The sequence below is a fragment of the Aedes aegypti genome, chromosome 2 (genome assembly GCF_002204515.2).
Source record: "Aedes aegypti strain LVP_AGWG chromosome 2, AaegL5.0 Primary Assembly, whole genome shotgun sequence".
Classification (NCBI taxonomy): domain Eukaryota; kingdom Metazoa; phylum Arthropoda; class Insecta; order Diptera; family Culicidae; genus Aedes; species Aedes aegypti.
The window spans coordinates 342,880,372-342,900,713 of record NC_035108.1 but is presented as its reverse complement, the minus strand read 5'-3'; the positions used below and the strand labels follow the sequence as shown (position 1 = coordinate 342,900,713).

Below are 20,342 nucleotides of genomic sequence, written 5' to 3'. Positions count from 1 at the left end.
GGGGTCCCTTGAAGAGGGAAAATCGCATAAGCGAATTGAGAGCATGTAGCTCCATACCACAATGGGTTCGAACAGCGCCCTAAAAAGGGCACTGCAAAACGCATGAGCGTAAAGAGAGCCTATAGCTCATTACCACAGCGGGTTAAGAATACCAGAAGGTCCTGAAGGTTCAGGTTTCTGAAATCAGTTTCACTTAATAAGTGTTTACCAAGTAATTGGAATCGCAATTACGCGAAAAATTGACATTTACATATCAGGTGATAAAAAAAGTTCCATAATCGGAATCACAACTACCACACACAAATGTATCAATACACTGAATATTTGCCATGTGATAGAAGAGTCAGTTTCAGTCAAGGTTGTAACCAAGCGACTGCAATTCTGCTTTGACAGATTTGTTAAATACTATGCCACCCTTTTGGATGGCTTAGTAATGTACAGACGTCCACTCGTCCCGCGAAGGGAGTTGTGAAGAACATTTCCTATAAGCAAAGTGACAAGCAATCACCGGAAGTGGAAACATCCAAATCACTAGGATTTCCAATGGACGGAGAAAATCCATGGAATTTGGTCACAACCAATTCCCAGTTTGTGGAGTTTAACAAATGCAAAGTCTGCAAATTTACATTCTTATGTTCATATAGAGGTGTAGCGATGATCAGATAATGATTCATCATCTGATACATGCCAATTCGTCAACTCGTGACTGATTCTATTCGAGCAGAGCATTATGTCTAACACTTCTTCTCTGGCAGATACCATGAAGGTTGGAGGATTTCCTACAATAAGTAATCCAAGATTTGAACTACTTAAGCATTCCATCAGACTGGAGCTTCTCAAATTGATATCATTGCCCACAATCAGCAGAAGGCTTTTTCATAGGCAGTGAACGACAACTCGTTTGAAATCATCCATTGAGGATGGTTCATCATGTGGTAAACACACCACAAAACGAAAGACGTATTTCCTATTGAGGTCACATACAGAAATATCAATTGTGACAGCACATACATCTCTGGTTATTAACTCAGAAATGAGTATGGCGACGTCAGCGCTATTTACGAGCACGCATGCACGAGGCATGGCACGCGAATTTGCCATTTCATGTTTCTGAAAGTAGCAAAAACTGAGTCAACTAGGTTTCCTAGATAAAAGTTTACAAAAGTAAGGTTTTTGAACTAGCGCTACTTGAGCTGTATCATTTGCATGAGTCTATAAAGATTGATCGTTGCTGACATTTTATGCTGGAGATTGATCTAACTAAGCTATCCTAGCCGTAGCCACTACCCAAACTAGGCAAGATTAAGCTTTTCGCAATCTCAGAACGAAAAAGATCAGCAGCGAACAAAAACCAAATCGGTATCTCTTAAAAGTCGCCAAAGGCGAAAAGCACAGAATACACTGTGTAAAACGCATAATGCGAAACCATAGAGGTGAAAATTTAAACTAAAGTACATTAAATGTATTAATTATCCCACCCTTATTAAGCCTCAGGCTTGAGACTGAAGAAGGGCAGCCGATTATCTCGGAGAAACACAAGGTCACCTGTCAAGGTCACCACTGTAGAGGGCGCCCTGAAACTCCACAGGCTCCGTTTGCGGCTAGGTTTTATTTAGACCCCCCTAACCATTCATTCTTAGGCACGGTAAGCTTAAAGCCGTATGAATTAGGGGTCACCTGTGAGGTGGACTTTTACCACCGGAACAGGCAGTCCGTAGTGTTAATTCTTAGCCAGTTGAAACAACCGCTACCGACACTACGCGGCTATCTAGGCTGATCGGGAAAAGGAAGTTAACATTGATTATTAACTCCTGACGTGCCCAAAGAGCCCCAAATAGGGGATATAGATCAGCATGATACCGATGAAAGCGAGAAAATGTGTGATACTGTATGTCTGTATGTCCATATGGGTTCTCTTGAAATGTTTGTTTGTGCTTTTTGAGTTCATCCAGTTGAAACGGCATTTTTCGAAATAGTAAAAAATATTGTATGCAACTCGTTGCAAAACTCGATTTTTTCAGCACTCGTATTTATCCAACGAGGCTCACCGTACAACTCGTGCTGAAAAAATCATCATCTTGTAACTTGTAGCATAAATAAATATTTTTATCAAATATCAAGTATCTTTTTGATTGACGCCTTGAAGGTAAAGTTAAACTCAAATAACCTATATATGTTAGGGAAAAAAAATAACCTACATATGTTAGGGAAAAAAGTTATGCATAGCGTAGCATAGCATAGACTGACTGTACATTACATATGTTAGGGAAAAAAGTTATGCAGGTTTTAGTGTGTTTAGTATTATTATGCAATTTCTTATTGAATGAGGGGTAGGACAATCCATTCACTACCCAGGAATTTATGTGCGTGGGATATGGCCTACCTGTCCTACCCACTTCCCGCGCTACTAGTTTAAAGTGATTATGAAGCGAACCCAAACTTTGAATTTTCAAGTGCACAAGTCTGGCGAACCTGACAACCGTACGCGTTGAAAATCGATCAATTGCTTGCTTGCTGGTGGAGACCAACGGGATAAACGAGGAGCGCTGTTTGGTTCTCAAAACTTGTGCTCTTGAAAATTCGAGGTGTGGCTTTGTTCTATAATCATCTTAAAGTGATTATAAACAAAATTGAAAAACTGTAGAAATTATATTATTTTGTATTGCTTATCCTGATCACCAGTTTCTGACAAACAGATTTTCTGCCAGATATCATCTTTATTTTTGCACAAGTGTCTAAAAATACATTCAATGGTCATTGTATTTGATGATCACGGTATAAAAATAGGTGTAGATGTAAGAAAATTAACAATTAGAAGAACACTGTAAAAAGGGTTTTAACAATTCCGTTGCAAATCAATCAACTTTTCGTTGAAAAGTTAATCAACATAACGACCTACTTTTCCTACCGAAAGAAACAGTGCTGAAAAGTGCTACTTTTCAACACTCTTTTCGGTGCTGAAAAGTAGCACTTTTCAGTACTGTTTCGTTAAGCGTCAACCGAATTTCCCAGTTTCTTCATGCCAGTTGTGCATGAAGTCGACGACGAGTGTTCTCACCTCGGGTGACGTGAGGCGACTAATGTTAATCAACAGGGAGCGAGTCGACATCTCACCGACTCCTCTCGCCTTACATGCCGCACAGAATAAACACAATTGCATCTGATTCTTAAGCAAGGTTGATGATACGTGATAATTTTCACTACAGCTGCAGGATTAGGTTCATTGTAAATGATGTGAATGTTGATGCTGAGAATGAAAGCTTCTTTGTTTATTTATGAGACAGATGAATGAACTTCTTCTGAATCAGTGAGATAGTAGTTCACTGTTTGGGATGAATCTTAAGTTTTCTCACTCGCAATAATATTCATTGGGTATAGGATATTCATCGACAGGAATATGATGAACCGATTCTATCGTGATAATTTTCAGCATTCATTCTGATTATCACTCATAATGAAAATATCCCCAGTACGACAAGGCGAAGTTGTTTCGAGCATATTGCAGGCTTATTTCTTGCCAATTACTAATTAAACATCAAAAGTTGATTTGGAATATGAGAATGATTTGTGATTACAAAAGTTAGCTAGGGGGCGATCCATTAATTACGTGAGATAATTTTCGGGGTTTTTCAACCCCCCTCCCCCCATGGTAAGATTTTTTGTATGAAAATTAAAAAAAAATGTATGGCGCGTAAGAAATCTCAAACCCCCCTCCCCCCATAAACCCTTACATAATTAATGGATAGCCCCTAGGAAAATGTTTTCTGCTCGTAGCCGCTCAAAGGCTTTCAGTGATTCTATAATAAATACCCGAAAGCCGTTTACCCGAATGTGACACTTACCCAAATTTTATATAGTATTGTGAATCAGAAACGATCTTCAAAAACTAGTATTTTTACTTCAAAAGAAACCTTCAAAACTCAAAATTTAGATTTTCGGCCATTTCATTCCGTTTCATTTGAACGAATTATGTACTCACAAATAGTGTGGTTACTAATAGCTCCAAGTTGACCCATTTCTGTGGCATTCCTGCAGCAATCTAAATGATTCTAAAACAAATACCCGAAAACCATTCACCAGAACGACAAATAGCCGAACGACATTTACCCGAATGCAACACTTACCGGAATGCGACATTTACCCGAATGCTACATTCATCCAAATGCCACAATAACCCGAATGAGGCCCCCAGTTTTCTAGATACAATTATTCGCTATAATACAGAAATCTTATCCGTAGTTTGCATTTCTAGACCTTGGTAATAACACTCAAGCTCAATATCGCCCTAAAATTAATTTGATATATTGTTTACTGGCTGGTTGTGTTCAATACATCACATATTTTGCGTGATCGGCTATTTGGTTAACTCGATTAAGGCTCTTGAAAATGTCCGTATATTGACATAAATTGAAATAATAGCACGTTTTTCATAGTAAGGTAATCATTGATACTGAAAATGTAATCATATTCAGTTAAGTATATCAAAAATGATAACTACTACTTATCAGCTGTAGTATCATTATTATGATATCAGCACCAATCAAAAACAGGCTCTTCTGTTTAAAAATCTAGGCGAGTATATGTAAATAGTAGATCTGAGAGCATAATTCGAAAATAACAGCAAACTATTTAAAGGATGTAAAATTACCCATTAAAAATAAAAGCAGGTTAAAAGCCATTGCGTTTACAACAGTATGCCACGAAAAAACAGCAACTTATTAAAATGGTGAATTTCCGATGAAAGCACCAATACGCCAATATAGCTGAAGACCAAAATGAGCGTCGTAGGTTCTGTGTGGTATATGTTGGCTAATGAGCACCTTGCATTTAGTGTCTTTGGAGAATGTCACTGAACTCGGTAACTGACAGCAAATGACAAGCGCCAACAGATCGGGCAACACTGACTGCCACAGTGCCGACGCGCACATGGTTGGCCATGACTTTGCCTCTTTCTTCTCTGGACGGTCGGACGCACAAGACGTGTTGTGAGGCACTGCACATTTCTATCCCACGGGCAACAATTGTACCTCGCACAATGGCGTTTCCTGCCAGGTTTATTGCTAATTGTAGCAATAACTACCTGTTTAATCAGCTGTTAAAGCTGTGAGTGAGAATTTTGGCTTGGATGCTGACAAACTGCAAATGTGAATAGTGAACGAAAAACGCAGATTCTGGAAACTTTGGTGAAGGTAGCGCAGAAGCCTATTGCAATAATTGAATTAAGTGCAAAATGTATGGTACGGAGAAAGAACGGATGGTTTTGGCAAGAAATGCCAAAGGCGCTCTGGAAGAGCGCCGGATTTGAATGGTTGCTTGGTTTTGGCTTGTATTGCCAAAGGCGCTCTAGAAGAGCGCCGGAGAAGTTTGATATGCATATGGTTTTTGGCTCATGTGACGCCAAAGAAGTTCCAGGAAAGAGCCGGATTATTTTTTATTGGTTTTGGCTCGTGATGCCAAAGACGCTCTGGAAGAGCGCCGAATTCAAATGTTTGCTTGTATTGACAAAGGCGCTCTAGAAGAGCGCCGGAGAAGCTTGGTTTGCGTATGGTTTTTGGCTTGTGACGCAAAAGAAGTTCCAGAAGAGAGACAGAAGATTTGATTGGTTTTGGCTCGTGATGCCAAAGACGCTCTGGAAGAGCGCCGGAATGTTTGCTAAGTTTTGGCTAAGGAGCATTGACTAAGGCGCTCTAGAAGAGCGCCGGAGAAGGTCGAATTGCATTTAGAGCCCTGAAAGAGCGCGATGTTGGTTATGGCACTGTAAAGGCACTGAGAAGTTCTATTTGTGTATGGTTTTTGGCTCGTGGCAACAAAGGAGCTCCGAAAGAGCCTCGAAAAATTTGATTGATTTTGGCTTGTGATGCCAAACGCGCTCTGGAAGAGTGCCGGAAAATTAACTTTGACTACCGGAACGTTTTCCATGGTTATGATTTGTATTGTCAAAGGCGCTCTATAAGAGCACCGAAGAAGTTTGGTTTGCATTTGGTTTTTGCTCGGGATGCCTAAGACAATAAAAAACATCGCCGAAGCTTTTGCTTATTAAGTTTGGTTAACGTATTATTTTTAGCTCCACGGAAATGGCGCTCTAGAAGACCACAGAATGTTTTGTTCAATTTTGCCTCGTATTGCCGAAGTACATCAATAGGGTTCTAAAGCCCTGTTCCAATTTTAGTATCAAACGCTTAAGTGTAGGGCAGAAACACATGTTTACTCAATTTTTAAATGATTTTCATTGATTTAAGTACAAAAAACATTTTTCTAGGATTTTTGAGATTTTGTCACGCCCCTTGGTTTAAACTCAAATTTTGGGTATATTTTGTTTTCCGTGTCCCTTCCGAAATGTCAGATAGGAACAACCCCAGTGTTAAAACTATAAGCCCTGTGGCAATTTTGTCGAAAAAGTGAATGTCAAACATGATCACAAGTGTCAAGTTTAACATTTGGAACAATTTTTAAAATTGAATTTTAAAAAGGTTATAGCCGTTATTTGAGCTAGAAAAATTGCTAAAGTAATTGCAAGAACATGCTCTTTCGTATTTTTAAATAAAAACAAGAATTCATAAAACATTTTAGGACCCAATTTGTGATTGCGTTAAGTTTTGGTTTGTAATGCACACCAGAGGATCGTAGGTATTCTTAAATGGGTTTGTTCTTCATTTCCAACAGCTAGGGTTACCATCCGTCCAGATTAAGCAGGACATGTCTTAATTCGGATATTCTTTTGAAGTATCCTGATTTATTTTTAAAATTTTGTCTGTTTTTTTTTTCTGCTGGGCGAAAACCATGGAATGTCATTGACATTTCGAATTAGGAAAAGTTTTCATATTAGGATATCAAAAACAGCAAAAATGGTCAAATGCATCCATCCTAAAATCTTTGTTTTGTGATTCAGAAATCGACTAGGAAGTTATGAATGCGTTCCATACTGTATTATAATATTTTTAAATTCAGTCGATGTTTGACGATAGAATCGTTTGGGTTCGTACCAAAATACAAGCTATTACCTTTGGAGCATTGTTTATCGTTATCAGAATTAAAAAGATCTTCGAAGCTTTGAAAATAAATTTCAGCACAGATAGTAGCAATCATGGAAACATAAAACTGTTTCCTATCTTTGTGCAATTTTTGATGTATCGCAATAAGTCATTCTCTTATTGTTTTGCCATATTCTTGAAACTCAAAGAAATGAGAAAGCTAGCTTGTACGAATGCTGTCATCATTGAGGATGTTAAAAAAAAAAACAAGGGAAGCAAGTGTTGGAATTGAAGGACACAATTTTTGAATTGATCTGTTGTGATGTCATAAAATAATTTTAGTATTATTATCATTATTTATTTTACGATGTGAGAAAATACTTTTGTTATAAATTTCATAACTGTCCAAATGTCAATGGTTAACAATCACCAAATCTGCCGCTATGAAAAGCACAGATAGCGCCACCGTAACCTTGTGTTTGACATAACAGCGATGCTGTCACAATGTTAAATCTCATATCCCACATAAATCCTCCACTGTTTTGATACGGTGAGTGCCGAAAGAGTTACATTCAATGATCCACTGGGTATTGGATTGAAAAAAGGCTCGATTTATTGTGTTATATCTATAATAATTTGTCTTTTTCTAATATTTAGAATTGTGAATTTGAACAAGAGAGATTTTTGGAGCACCAACGAAAAAACTCACATGTAAATGGCATGTAACTATCAAACATAAATATTTAACTTTTTAAGTCTGGTATCCACATCCTAAATAAAGCGGTTAAGTAGAATTTGTTGCTTATTACCAAAGTAATTTTGACAGTCGATCCAGTATGAGCGATCTATCACTATTTTCCTTGCGGAATAATTGAGCGGAACATTCTTAAGTACGGAAAAATTACAGCTCCATTTGATTTGCACGGCAGGCATTATAAAACGTTACGAACATTCGCTCTACTTGTCAACTGGATACAGCTCAAGTAATTTGGAAAGCTGAAGTATTTCTTGGCCTATCCTTTTGCACACTACTTACGAAGTGGATACTATCCATTAAATTCACATTCCTCACACATTGCCTCATGGGAAGCAACATTGTTATTGAAAATTAATCGGATTAAACAGTTGACAAGAGCTTTATTTCTCATTTTTTGGTAGAGAGGAGAGGGGAGATGTGTGGTATATGTTGGCTAATGAGCACCTTGCATTTAGTGTCTTTGGAGAATGTCACTGAACTCGGTAACTGACAGCAAATGACAAGCGCCAACAGATCGGGCAACACTGACTGCCACAGTGCCGACGCGCACATGGTTGGCCATGACTTTGCCTCTTTCTTCTCTGGACGGTCGGACGCACAAGACGTGTTGTGAGGCACTGCACATTTCTATCCCACGGGCAACAATCGTACCTCGCACAGGTTCGAATCCCATCAGTCGAGGATCTTTTCGTAAAGGAAATTTTCTCGACTTTCTTGGGCATAGAGTATTTTTGTACATACCGCACAGTATACGAATTCAAAAATGAACAATTGGCAAAGAAACCTCTCAGTTAATGCAAAAGTGCAAATAAGAACACTAGACTGAGAATCAGAATCTGGCTCAGCTGGGACGTACCACCAAAAAGAAGGAAGATACTACTGAAATAATTAACGATTAATAGAAAAAATAAATTATATTATGGAAAACCATAAATAACAAGAAAGAAGAAAATAGAGGATGGAGAATCGCGTTTGTTCATTTTTCCCAAATTCTGTACAAAATATTTTGCAAAGGGTGAGATGATTGAAAACCAGAGGCTAGTTTTAACATTATAAATTGTTGCAACAAATGAACTCGAAAGATTTTCCGCATTTTTATTTTTCGGAAACGATTTAGCCATCGGCTAAAGTCTTAATATGAAGTTTAGATTCAATAGGAAAAGCTAGCTAGAGACTCTTAATTCTTTTCGAGTGTCAAATAAAGCGTGTTGTCACTTCAAAAAGGGGAATTAGTCAACTGACTGTTGACAATCAAACTATTTGTTAACTCATGATTCGTGTTATTAAGAAGGACCAAATTTGGCACTAGAATGGATTCTTTTGAAGCAGGCGATCGTGCCTGGTACACTATACAATATTTAATTCAGGTAAATGTCATTTCTGGGTAAATGGTATTCGGGTATTTCTTATAGAATCAATCTAAATAACCAAACAACAGATCACTCTGAATATTCGATGCATTGAACACAACCAGCCAATAATCAATGGATCACATTGAAGTATTAAAAAAAATCAACTTAAAGTCTGCAAGTGGTAGTCGAAATACGCGTATCTGTCAAAGATAAGCATTTAGGAGCGGAATTAAAAGGTACACGGTACTCCATCTACTTTAAAGTTTCTCTATTTGAAATTCTGCTCAGAGGATTCGAACATTCATTAAAGGAACTTAAAGTCCATAAAATCAAACTCCCGGTAAGATTTCTGATTACAATGAAACCAAAATGATTGAATCTAGAATAACTGGGGACCCCATTCGGGTGAATATCGCATTCGGGTATTTGTCGTTCGGGTATTGGTTACAGTTCTATCCAGCGAACCAGTCAATATGTCAGAAACGCTGCCAATACATATCTCCAAAAAACCTGTCCATTTTTACTCATGGCAACTGATTATCACCTGATTATATGAAAAAAAGAAACCGTGATAATCAGTTCCCGATTTTCACTGAGAATGAACGTTTGTTATTGCTGATTGAGAGACTGATAGTTTTGACAAATGAATGAACTAGAATGAATGTCCGAGAGCTTTTTTGTTACGGGCAATGCTGAAACCGATGAAAGCTTACAGATGCAAAAATATGACAGCTGTGTTCGTGACCGAAGCGATCAAACGAGGCGCGTTGAAATTTGTGATCCTTATCGGCCAAAAAATCGAGATGAGTGTTCACCGATACGATTATTTGGAACCTTGTTCTTAAGTTTATTCTACGACTGGTGTGAGGTGAGAATTGTCGGTGTCGTATAGCGAGGGGATAATTTTCTACTCGAGTGAAGTGACTTTACATTTGGTTTACACGTCACCGACAATTCTCACCTCACGCCAGTCGTAGAATAAACCCATCTTTATCCGTTCCTGGTCCTTCGATCTGGTTCCGACACAGGCTGGCGATTCTGATGTGGGATCGGATCGTCCAGCAATTGTAGTAAGCTACTTTCTGTGCTGTCTTACCTGTTCTTTCCTCCGATAGGGGATATAGATCAGCATGATACCGATGAAAGCGAGAAAATTTGTGATACTGTATGTCTGTATGTTCATATGGGTTCTCTTGAAATGTTTGTTTGTGCTTTTTGAGGTCATCCAGTTGAAACGGCATTTTTCGAAATAGCAAAAAATATTATATGCAACTCGTTGCAAAACTCGATTTATTCAGCACTCGTATTTATCCAACGAGGCTCACCATACAACTCGTGCTGAAAAAATCATCATTTTGCAACTTGTAGCATAAATAAATATTTTTTATCAAAAATCAAGTATCTCTTTGATTGGCGCCTTGAAGGTAAAGTTAAACTCAAATAACCTATATATGTTAGGGAAGCATTTCCTAAAATCGGAACGTTCTATACTGCCCATAAACGCATAATTGTCCCATGTGAATAGGAAATTCAGCAAACATGAGACTGACATGCGTTTATGGGCAGTATAAGCCACAATAAGGAGGTCATCTTCCAAGGTTATTAAAATTGGTACAAAAATACATAGCATAAGCATTGATGACCGTACAATAGCGGCGCTGCTTATTTCCTTACGAACATCGGAGAAGGGAAGGAATGTTAGTGTGACGTCTATTGCTACTAGAGATCGAGATGAAATCTGCAACTCCATGGTTTTCACAAGAAGGAGTTATGCCAATGCTACATGATCAAGATTTATCGTGATAAGTGGTGCGTTGTAATATCGAATTCAAATATTATCTGGATCTTATTCTGGAAAATTCGCCTCTACGTCTCCATCAGTTCAAATTTCATTTAACAATGAAAGGGAACCATGCGTTTCCATTACGATAAAATTTTGTATTAGAAACAATAATTGGTCTAAGTCTTGCGGATTTTTATGTACGCGACACTAAATAATGTCATTCATAATAGAGGGACACCGCTCCACAAAAAAGGACATTTCGGATGGACGTTTAGTCGGGTTTTGGTTAACCTAGATACTTTAATATGTCTTAGATTCTGGAGAAGCTCAAGAAGCATTACTAGACCGATTTCTCGCATCCAATTATGCACATTTACTTTTATGTGTATCTTTTTCGAAGATAAATGCCCTTTTCGCAAAATTAGTCAGTCATCGAAGTCGGATGACAAGAGATACATTGAACTTACCTTTAATCCAAAAGTCAAGTAGTGTCATTGTCTGTATTTTGCTGTTGTCTTTGTTGCATCTGCATAATTTGTTGCTGCTGTAATCGCACCGTTTCTAAGCGTTTTCGCTGCTCATCATCCTCCCGTTGTTGGTCCTGTCTAGCTATCAACCTTTGCAGCTGATCCTTCTTAATACTAGTAATAGCTTCACTTAACATAATGTCAAACTTGAGTGCCAAATCTGGATCGTGTTCTTCCAAAGTGTGCATAGTTTGGGCCACCCTATGACCCAGTGTCTCACATCGCACCCAACTGCTCTTTCGCTTCTCGTGATCGTCCAAAATTGCGTTAGTCTTACTCTCAAGTCGGTTCAAAAACTGCTGCTGATGATGCTGGATAGAAGTGCTGGACGTCGATGCCACGGGATGCACATCCGGCATACTCTCGATCTTCTCCGCATAATCCGGCCCATCCGGTTCTTCCGAGTGTGCTCCCTGCATGGTTGAATCATTATAGTAGTCGGAATTATCCTGGTACGCTTCACTAGACTCATTCTCCGAAGGTTCCCCGGACATCTGGTAGCTTGGAGATGTCGGTATAGATTCCATATGCATCTCGGGAAACTCGCTCTTCACCAGCAATGTGGAGAGGTCCTGTCGCGTGAGAGCTGTCGATACCCCAAACCCATTCTGACGCCGAATCACAACCTTTGGTTTACTCCACCGTCGATCGCGCGAAAAAGATACCGTATCGAGGAATTTCAGCTTATCGTACAGTCGCCAACATTCGGTCTGTGCAATACTTTTACTTTCGCGTAGTTTCTGCTCGCGTTTGTACTTTTCACGCAAGGCTACAAACTTTTTGTATGCTTCAGTGCCTGCAATCAGGCTCAAGAAATAATAACCATTTGGAGATTTTAGTTAAGCTACTTACCACTAAGATTAAATACGGCCCCAACTTCGGCCCATTTTTGGTCTTTTATTTCCCGGTTCCGATAGAGCGGCAGGTGCAAGTTCCACAGAATAGGTGTTTCGTGCACCAGTTTGATGAACTGCTCGTTGATGGTACAGTCCTCCGGGGTGTTGATCGACATCCGCATTTTGGAACCACCTTTTCACGCAAAACTCATTTGAATAGCACAACTAAACTTTGATTTTACCTAACAACACATAAACCATACGCGAACGTAAATATTTAAGCATCAATCCGCACAATGTTGACGATATGGTATCTTTTGACTACGATCCATCATCAGTGACACTGACGGACGACAAGAGAGAACTTTCAACGCATACAACTGTAGCCGGACGACAGGCAAAACTCTACACACAGCATAAAAGCATCACATAGCATGCACAGCATAGGCATAGATCAGAGATTGGGAACGACAATTCGGTTCACTGCAATGCTAGATACATGGGCTATGCTGTGCATACAGCCAAGTTTTCCACTATGTGTGTTGCCACCCATTTTCCACTCGATGCGAATGATATTGTGCTATGCTTACCTAAAGATTGCTCCTACGAACAACCATGAACATCAGATGACTTGATGTTTCTTCTGTATTTCAATGATGTCAACACTGTGCTCGAAGGACCAAGACTTTCTTTTGCGGATGATTTTAAGCTTTATTATAAAATCCGCTCTGCCGCTGATGCTCAGTTTCTGCAAAAACAGCTGACTGCCTTTGCCAATAGGTGCAATGTGAATCGCATGACTGTGAATCCTGAAAAATGTTCTATAATAACGTTTTCTCGTTCGAAGAACGGCCTATAGATATGCCCTCAATGGCGTGCTTATGAGTAGAGTAGATCAAATCAAAGATCTACGTGTGATTCTCGATTCTAAATTGACATTTAATCGTAATCCGCAATCCAAGGTGTTTTTAATTTTAAAATAACTCAAAAAGTAAATGACTTGTAAGAGTTTGGCTTTCATATTCGGCTTCAGGGACCATGATTTTAGTAAGTGATGATATTTTCAATATGACCAAACGGTGTTTTTATGGGTGATCAATATCAGCTAAATAGAAAAATCACTTAAAACATTTTTTTAAACATGCTTTAAACAAAATACAGTACATAGGCACGAGTTATGGGTGGCAGTACTTGTTTTAAAAATATAAAATTTGCAACAGATGCATTTTCAAATCAAATATTTAAGAAATATTCAAAAAAATGATCAATGTTACCCCGGATTACGGTATTGCTAAATACTGTCGGGCAGTCCAGTTGCATATACTGGGTGACAGTTTGAGTACGCATACGTTTATCCTTGACGCCATATTTAGAATTACTCGGGATCCTGATTGCTTTTTCACTAGCGTCTGCTGCAAGCTGAATTCCAAAGCGTAAGGCCAATTGGATGCAAATGCTCGATTAAATGAACAACTTTATTTTGATCTAATAAATAGCTTAATCCTCTTCCTAAAAAAATGGGGATCCAGAGAAATTCGCGACTATAATATTGCATACTCATGAGCGGCCACACTGGTGGAAGAATTCCCAATCTAGCTATCCCTTGAGTTGGGGTAGAAGTTCGACCATAGAGGAATTATCAATGTTTCCATGTTTACAGAAAAACTTAAACAGTAGAAAAGATCGAATACCAGACAGATGACCTTCATCATTTTTATTTATTTATTCATGCACCGTCTTGGATAGTTCATCCTACAGACTGAATAATAACTAATGACTAATTGAAAAAAACATTACAACAAAACATTCATAATTGAAAATACGCGGCAATAGATATCTCGACGATTTTACAAACAGGTGTACAATATGCATCTAACGACAAAAAAAAACAAGGCAAAGCTGTATTTAAACAATCAAAAGCTTTAACGATGTACATTAACGAAAAATATTGCCAATATTTCCTAGAATAATAAAAAAAAAGTTAAAAGTTAAAAGTTCAGTTGCAATACTTATAAAGATGATTATATAAAAATCGCTAATTTAATATATTACAATTGTTATTTTTTCTCTATCTAGCCGCTGTTTGCTGAATGGATTTGAATTAAGAGAATAATAACGGATATGCTTAGCAAATTAAGGGGTATCACTGAAATCTGTTTCTTAACCACGAAAAATTAAAAAAAAATCCTCCAATATAACAAAATTTCTGTTTAATATATTTTGAACTCTTACTCATTGCTGTAAGATTGATCAATCCGAAATTGTTTTAGGTTTTAACAATAGCAAAAGTACTAAAAACAAATTCAAATGATTTTTTAGAGCGTAACGGTATATCAAACTATCATTCGTCAGATTATCCTGACGTTCCAGTCAGTAATTAATATCAAACTTTTAATTTCTGAATTTTAATTTTTCGATTTAGCCCAATCGCCAGTGTTGTAAGCAATCACGGTAGTCGACACGTTTTCACCGATATTCGGCAGCGCTTCCCTTGAACATTCACAACACGAGCGATCAAATGAATGTCGAAAAGAAAAATGTCAATTGAATGCCACTGTCCACGATAGCTTCGCTAGGAAACGTATCGTTTTTGTTTGTATCTGTTCTGCTTTCACTGTATGTGTGTCACATTCGACTTAACCCATATCCGCCCAGCGTCCTAAAAATAGGACAGAAGCCCCGAACGCCCAGCGTCCTATAAATAGGACAGTACTTGTAGTGCAAATATCTTGAAAATAAAGAGGTTTAGGAGAAAACTGTCTTCTGCGAAGTTGATCACAGGACTGCTGACTTCCACTTGGTAACTATTTTAATTCAGAATTAACTCACCAGGTGGCGCACAGACGCCAACAAATGTCGCATATATAGGCAACATATGAAACAACTTTCCAGCGTACAAATATTTTCTTCGTTTATATCTCAATCCAGCGATGAGATACAAAATTGGTGTCTTCGACAAAGTTGAATAACTAAATAATACCTATTCGCATAGAACCTTATAAATTCGGAATATATTCCCAAGATGGCGCTAGTGAGCCAAAACTTTATTTGCTTATATCTTAGCCTAGTTATGAGATACAAAAATGGTGTCTTCGACAAAGTTGAACAACTAAATAAGGGCCCATTCACAAATTTCATAACGCTTTAGGGGGTGTGAGGGTGTCCTGACGTTGTTACGGCTCATACGAAATATGTAGAGTATCAATACAAAAAGCGTCACGAGCGAGCGTCAATTGGTGGGTGGTCCAAATGGCCAATTTTAGCGTTATGAAATATATGAACAAGCCCTAATACCTATTCGCATAGAACCTCATAAATTCGGAAAACACTACCAAGGTGGCGCTAGTGAGCCAAAACTTTATTTGCTTATATCTTAGTCCAGTTATGAGATACAAAATTGGTGTCTTCGATAAAGTTGATCAACTAAATTGGAACTATTCACCTAAAACCTTATTTGTTCGGAAAACACTCAAAAGATGGCGCTCATGGTCGAACATTTTGATTGTTTATATCTCAGTTCAGTGATAATATACAACGTTGGTGTCTTCGACAAATGTGTTTAACTGAATGAGATCTATTCGCCCGAAAACTTATTAGTTCGGAAATCATTCACTAGATTGCGCTAGTGGGCAAATATTGTATTTGCTTGCATCTCAGTTCTTTTATGAGATACAAAATTGTTGTCTTCGACAATGTTGAACAACTAAATGATACTTAGTCACATAAAACCTTATAACACTGACATAATGGCGCTAGTGGGCAAAGATTTTATTAGCTAATATCTCAGTCAAGTGATTAGATACAAAGTTTGTGTCATGGACAATGTTGAACAACTAAATGAATCCTATTCGCCTAAAACCATATTAGTTTGGAAAACACTCACAAGGTGGCGCTAGTGGTCAAATATTTTTATTTTTTTCATATCAGTCCAGCGATGAGACTGAAAAAAATCGAACTCTCGAAATTGGTATCTTCGACAAAAGTGTTCAACTGAATGGGATCTATTCGCCCAGAAACATAGTAGTTTGGAAAATTCTCCCAAGGTGGCGCTAGTAGACAAACATATTCTTTGCTTTTATCTCAATCTAGAGATTGGATACAAAGTTAGTATTTTTGACAAAGTTGGAGAACTGAATGAGACCTATTCACCTGGAACCTTATTACTTTGGAAATCACCTAAATGTCACTAGTGGGCACACATTTTATTCACGTCCACTGATTAAATCCGAAGAAAGCTATTCGCCTAAAACCTTCTTAGTTCGGAAGTCATTTTCATGATTGAAGTCCAGTGATGAAAAATTTGGTATCTTCGAAAACGATGATCAACTAAAGTAGATATTTTTGCAAAAAAAAACTTATTAGCTGGGAATTGCTTTTACGTGCGAAACATCAAGGAAATTGGTCTGCCAAGATCAAAACAATGGATACTTACTATCAATTCGAGCAACAATCGCTTATTTCGGATGCAATGCTCCTTACATTTTTAGATGAACCTTGACACCATTTAGATCTCTTGATCTTTTGAAGGGAGTGAAGAACGAAAAAACGACAAACCCATGAACTGAAGGGCGGCTGTCAAATGAGAGTAAAATTGAATAGCCGCCAACCTAAGTCCAGAAACAGTTTTATGACTTAAACGTGGAAAAGTAAAAATTATTATTCGCAAAATTACAGGTAATAAATGCGCTTGAAGGATATTGTTTGCAAGCAGTTATTTACTACGCGCTACTGCAGTGCGTTGTTGCCAATTTAATCAGAAAATTCTACTTAATTCCCAAAATGAATGTTTTAGAGAAAATTGATTACGCCTTCGCCATTGTTTGGTCGTAGTTTTGTATGGCTGTTTACTTTTTAGAACCAGCGACGCGTTGAGGTAGCAGTAAAGAGCCTTCCTTGCTGAACTCACTCGGTTCAAGAATTGTGACATTTGAGCGGGCACGCTTCCGTATGCTCCCCAGGTATTCTGGCCAGCTCTAGTGTCAAAAATCTTGGACCGCGTGGATTTGATTTTGATAGTTATGTTTCCATTATCAGCTGGCAAGTTGTATATAATCTTTTAGAAGACTATTCTGAAACATCTGTAGGTTTTTTTCTAAATCAAAATGTTTGATGTAAGATTTTATTTTGTTTATGGTATAAATGGTTTAAGTGTGCATTATTGTACATGTACATATATGGAAATGTATCTTACTTACGTGGTAGAGCAGAAAATTGAATTGAAGTCACTAAATGATTTAGTTCTGCCATGCACCTTTCGCCTCTGAAATTTTTATTCTTTGTGTTGCAATTTTTTTATCAGGGTACGTCCATAAATTACGTCACGCAAAATTTTGCCATATTCATCCTCCTCAATTTTCTTCTGTATCACACTTTTTGTATGGATTCCTATTTTTATATGGGTAGTCACGTTTCATTGTAACCCCCTCCTTCCTCTTCTGTACGTGACGTAATTTATGAATTACCCCTCACCAGCAGTTTTTTCCAACTTGTTTACATTGTAATGGGTCGAACTGCATGAAAATATATTTGATTTATCTCGAAAAAAAAAAATATAGAACAGCTAGATATGGACGACACACTTTCAAGAATTTTTTTGGATCCCCACCATAGACTTGAAATTTTTTGGTGAAATAAGGTTTAATTTATGGGAATACGACTATGAGTAACAAAAACGGAGCTGAATTGCAATTGTGAGATACCTTGGGCGTTAACGGGTTAACAAGGCAAGATCCAACTATTCATGTTGTTTGTGATCCGATGTCCGAAATCTATGCAAAACTTATGGTTTATGCAAATTTCATCGTGTCAGACGATATTCAATTGACACTTTTTTTGTGTTTATCGACGTTCATTCGAAAGCTCGTGTTGTGACTGCTGACCATGGCAACGAAACGAACGTCGCGCAAAGTGTCGAATGTTTACAGCACTGCCAATCGCTGATGAAAACAAATTGAAAAATTAGGAGGGGGGGGGTGTGCTTGATATGCTACGTATTTTTCAATGGGGGGTATCAGCATTTGTGACGAAATGCTACAAAGGGGGAGGTGGTGTAAACAATCAGTGAAAAAAATGCTACGTCATTTGTGGACGGCCCCTTAGAGGAATATTTCAAAAAAATATATTAGGGATACTCGCAGAAGCTCAGATATTAATTCAGGAAGGAATGTTGTGGTTTCTATCAATGGAATCCTTAAAGGAACTGTATGAACTTGTTGGATTCCTTATGTTCATTAGGATATCTATGAATCTAATTTTAGTAATTATACCAATCTGGAATTTTCTAAACCGGTAATCGGCATGTTACTTTGAAAACAAATCTTACCAATACGTGTTTTGGACTCCACTTTGCTCCCTGTGAATATATAAACGAGAATAGATGTCTCCAATAGTTGAACGTTCCACGCGAAAACGGTGCAGAGATACAATATTATCACAGACAAACAGACGTCACACTCTCATCATCGTCCATCGACCACCTTTTTAACGGTCGATTCAAAAATATGGTAGGTGGCCAATCCGCCACCCGCAGCGCTCGCATCGTTTTTGTTCGCGTTTGACGTTTACACACTACCGCCATCTGTTGGCCCGTCGGCCAAATACACTAATTTTAGCATTGGGCGTGCATGTCCTCGTGACTATGATTTGGATCGAGATTTGTTCTAAGTGTTACGTCTGTTTGTCTGTGATATTATGATCATTTTACATAGAAGCCATGAACGAACTAACCCCCTGATGGAAAGTCCGGCTACGCCCAGACTGTATTCACTTATACTGATCAAATATCTCATATTGCAAAACAATTTCATTTAAATTGTACATATTATAAACATCTTAGTATTTTCGTTCAAAGTTCAAAGGTTCATGAAGCCTTACGCAATATAAAATTGTTCTAAGAAGCTGAAAAACCTAAACAAAATAGTCGATATCGACTCAAAAAGAAAAACGATTTATTTCGGATATGCAGTTAGACAAATTAAAAAAACCGTTAGCAACGTTAACTTCAAACATTTCTGTGTATATTTTGTTTCGACGCCTTTTCCGGAGGAGAGTGATAATAATCATAATAATAATAATCAAAATAGTTGCTGATTAAAAGTAAATAATGAATGTGGAAAATTTACACGCCATTTATCGAAATAAATTAGTCTTACTCGGTACAACTACTAATCAGACCCACTTAGAACCTAAACTGACATAAACCATGTTGAAAGAAAGACAAAGAGTTCGTAATTTTGAAACTGGAAACAGATACAAGAAACCCTATAGCCAAAAGTTCGTTAAAATTTTATAATTTTATGTTCTTTTCTGAATAAAGTTCGACGTCTTCGTAGTTTTTTTTTTCGTTAACAATTTTTCCGCTGCCAAGCCAAACACCGCATGCCAAAGTATAAACATAATGAACTTTTTTTTGTGTCGATTATTTTTTTTCCTCACAAAACACGCCTAAAATGTAGGATTTGTTCATCATTCAGTGAAATTCGATTCCGTGATAATTTAAACTACGCGCTAACCTAATAGAAATTCATGGCCGCTGAAAGCTTACTCTGCTAGGCATTTTGTTTGCTCGCTTAATTTTAGTACAATTTCCGTAGTGCCGAATGTTTTCGAGAGTAGTTCTAGAGTAAAAGGCTGTGAACATCAATCAGTTGAAATTTTGCTGAGCTCCGAAAGTGGTCGAAACATTTTTTTTATTTTTGAAAGGAAGCTAACTATTACCTACACAAGGGAAAAATCAATTTTAACACACGCTCGGTAAGAAGTTTTCGTTGTTTCGTTTGATTATTATTTAGATTGCAAGATTTTCAATTGGAGAAAGAAACTGCCGCGTGCAAAGTTATCCGGTTACCCTTCCGTGAGTTGCTGCAATTAATTATAGTAGGTTTGTAATAATATAATTATAATAACGTGAAATCAGTCTTGTAAGTTTCTGTATAATAATTTCCCCTCGCTTTTTCTTATGCTTTTGTAATGGGTGTTTCGATCAGTGTAGCACTATTGTTGGCCTACGCTCGGCCAAACCGCTATGTACAGCTTAATGAACTAGTTGTCAGCTTACTGGGAAGCTTCTAGGTGGGAAAAAAATGCTTTAGTAGACTTTAATTGCAAGTACTGATGA

The 20,342-nt window shown here is 37.8% G+C and overlaps 1 protein-coding gene across 1 annotated transcript; it reads right to left on the bottom strand.

Moving 5' to 3' along the window:
* Positions 1-11,143: 11,143 nt before the first annotated feature.
* LOC5569024 lies at positions 11,144-12,599 on the bottom strand. The gene is made up of 2 exons (XM_001658227.2): positions 12,243-12,599; positions 11,144-12,186 (listed from the first exon to the last, which is right to left on the bottom strand). The coding sequence occupies exons 1-2, from the start codon at positions 12,406-12,408 to the stop codon at positions 11,345-11,347; spliced, it is 1,008 nt and encodes a 335-aa protein (XP_001658277.1). The 5' UTR covers positions 12,409-12,599; the 3' UTR covers positions 11,144-11,344.
* Positions 12,600-20,342: the final 7,743 nt, after the last annotated feature.

What these genes read in the sequence shown, in the direction of transcription:
- LOC5569024 (XM_001658227.2), bottom strand. Translation starts at nt 12,408, where the DNA reads ATGCGGATGTCGATCAACACCCCGGAGGACTGTACCATCAACGAGCAG. An exon ending in GGCCGTATTTAATCTTAGTG is followed by an intron (nt 12,187 to 12,242) that starts GTAAGTAGCTTA and finishes GCCTGATTGCAG; the next exon opens with GCACTGAAGCATACAAAAAG.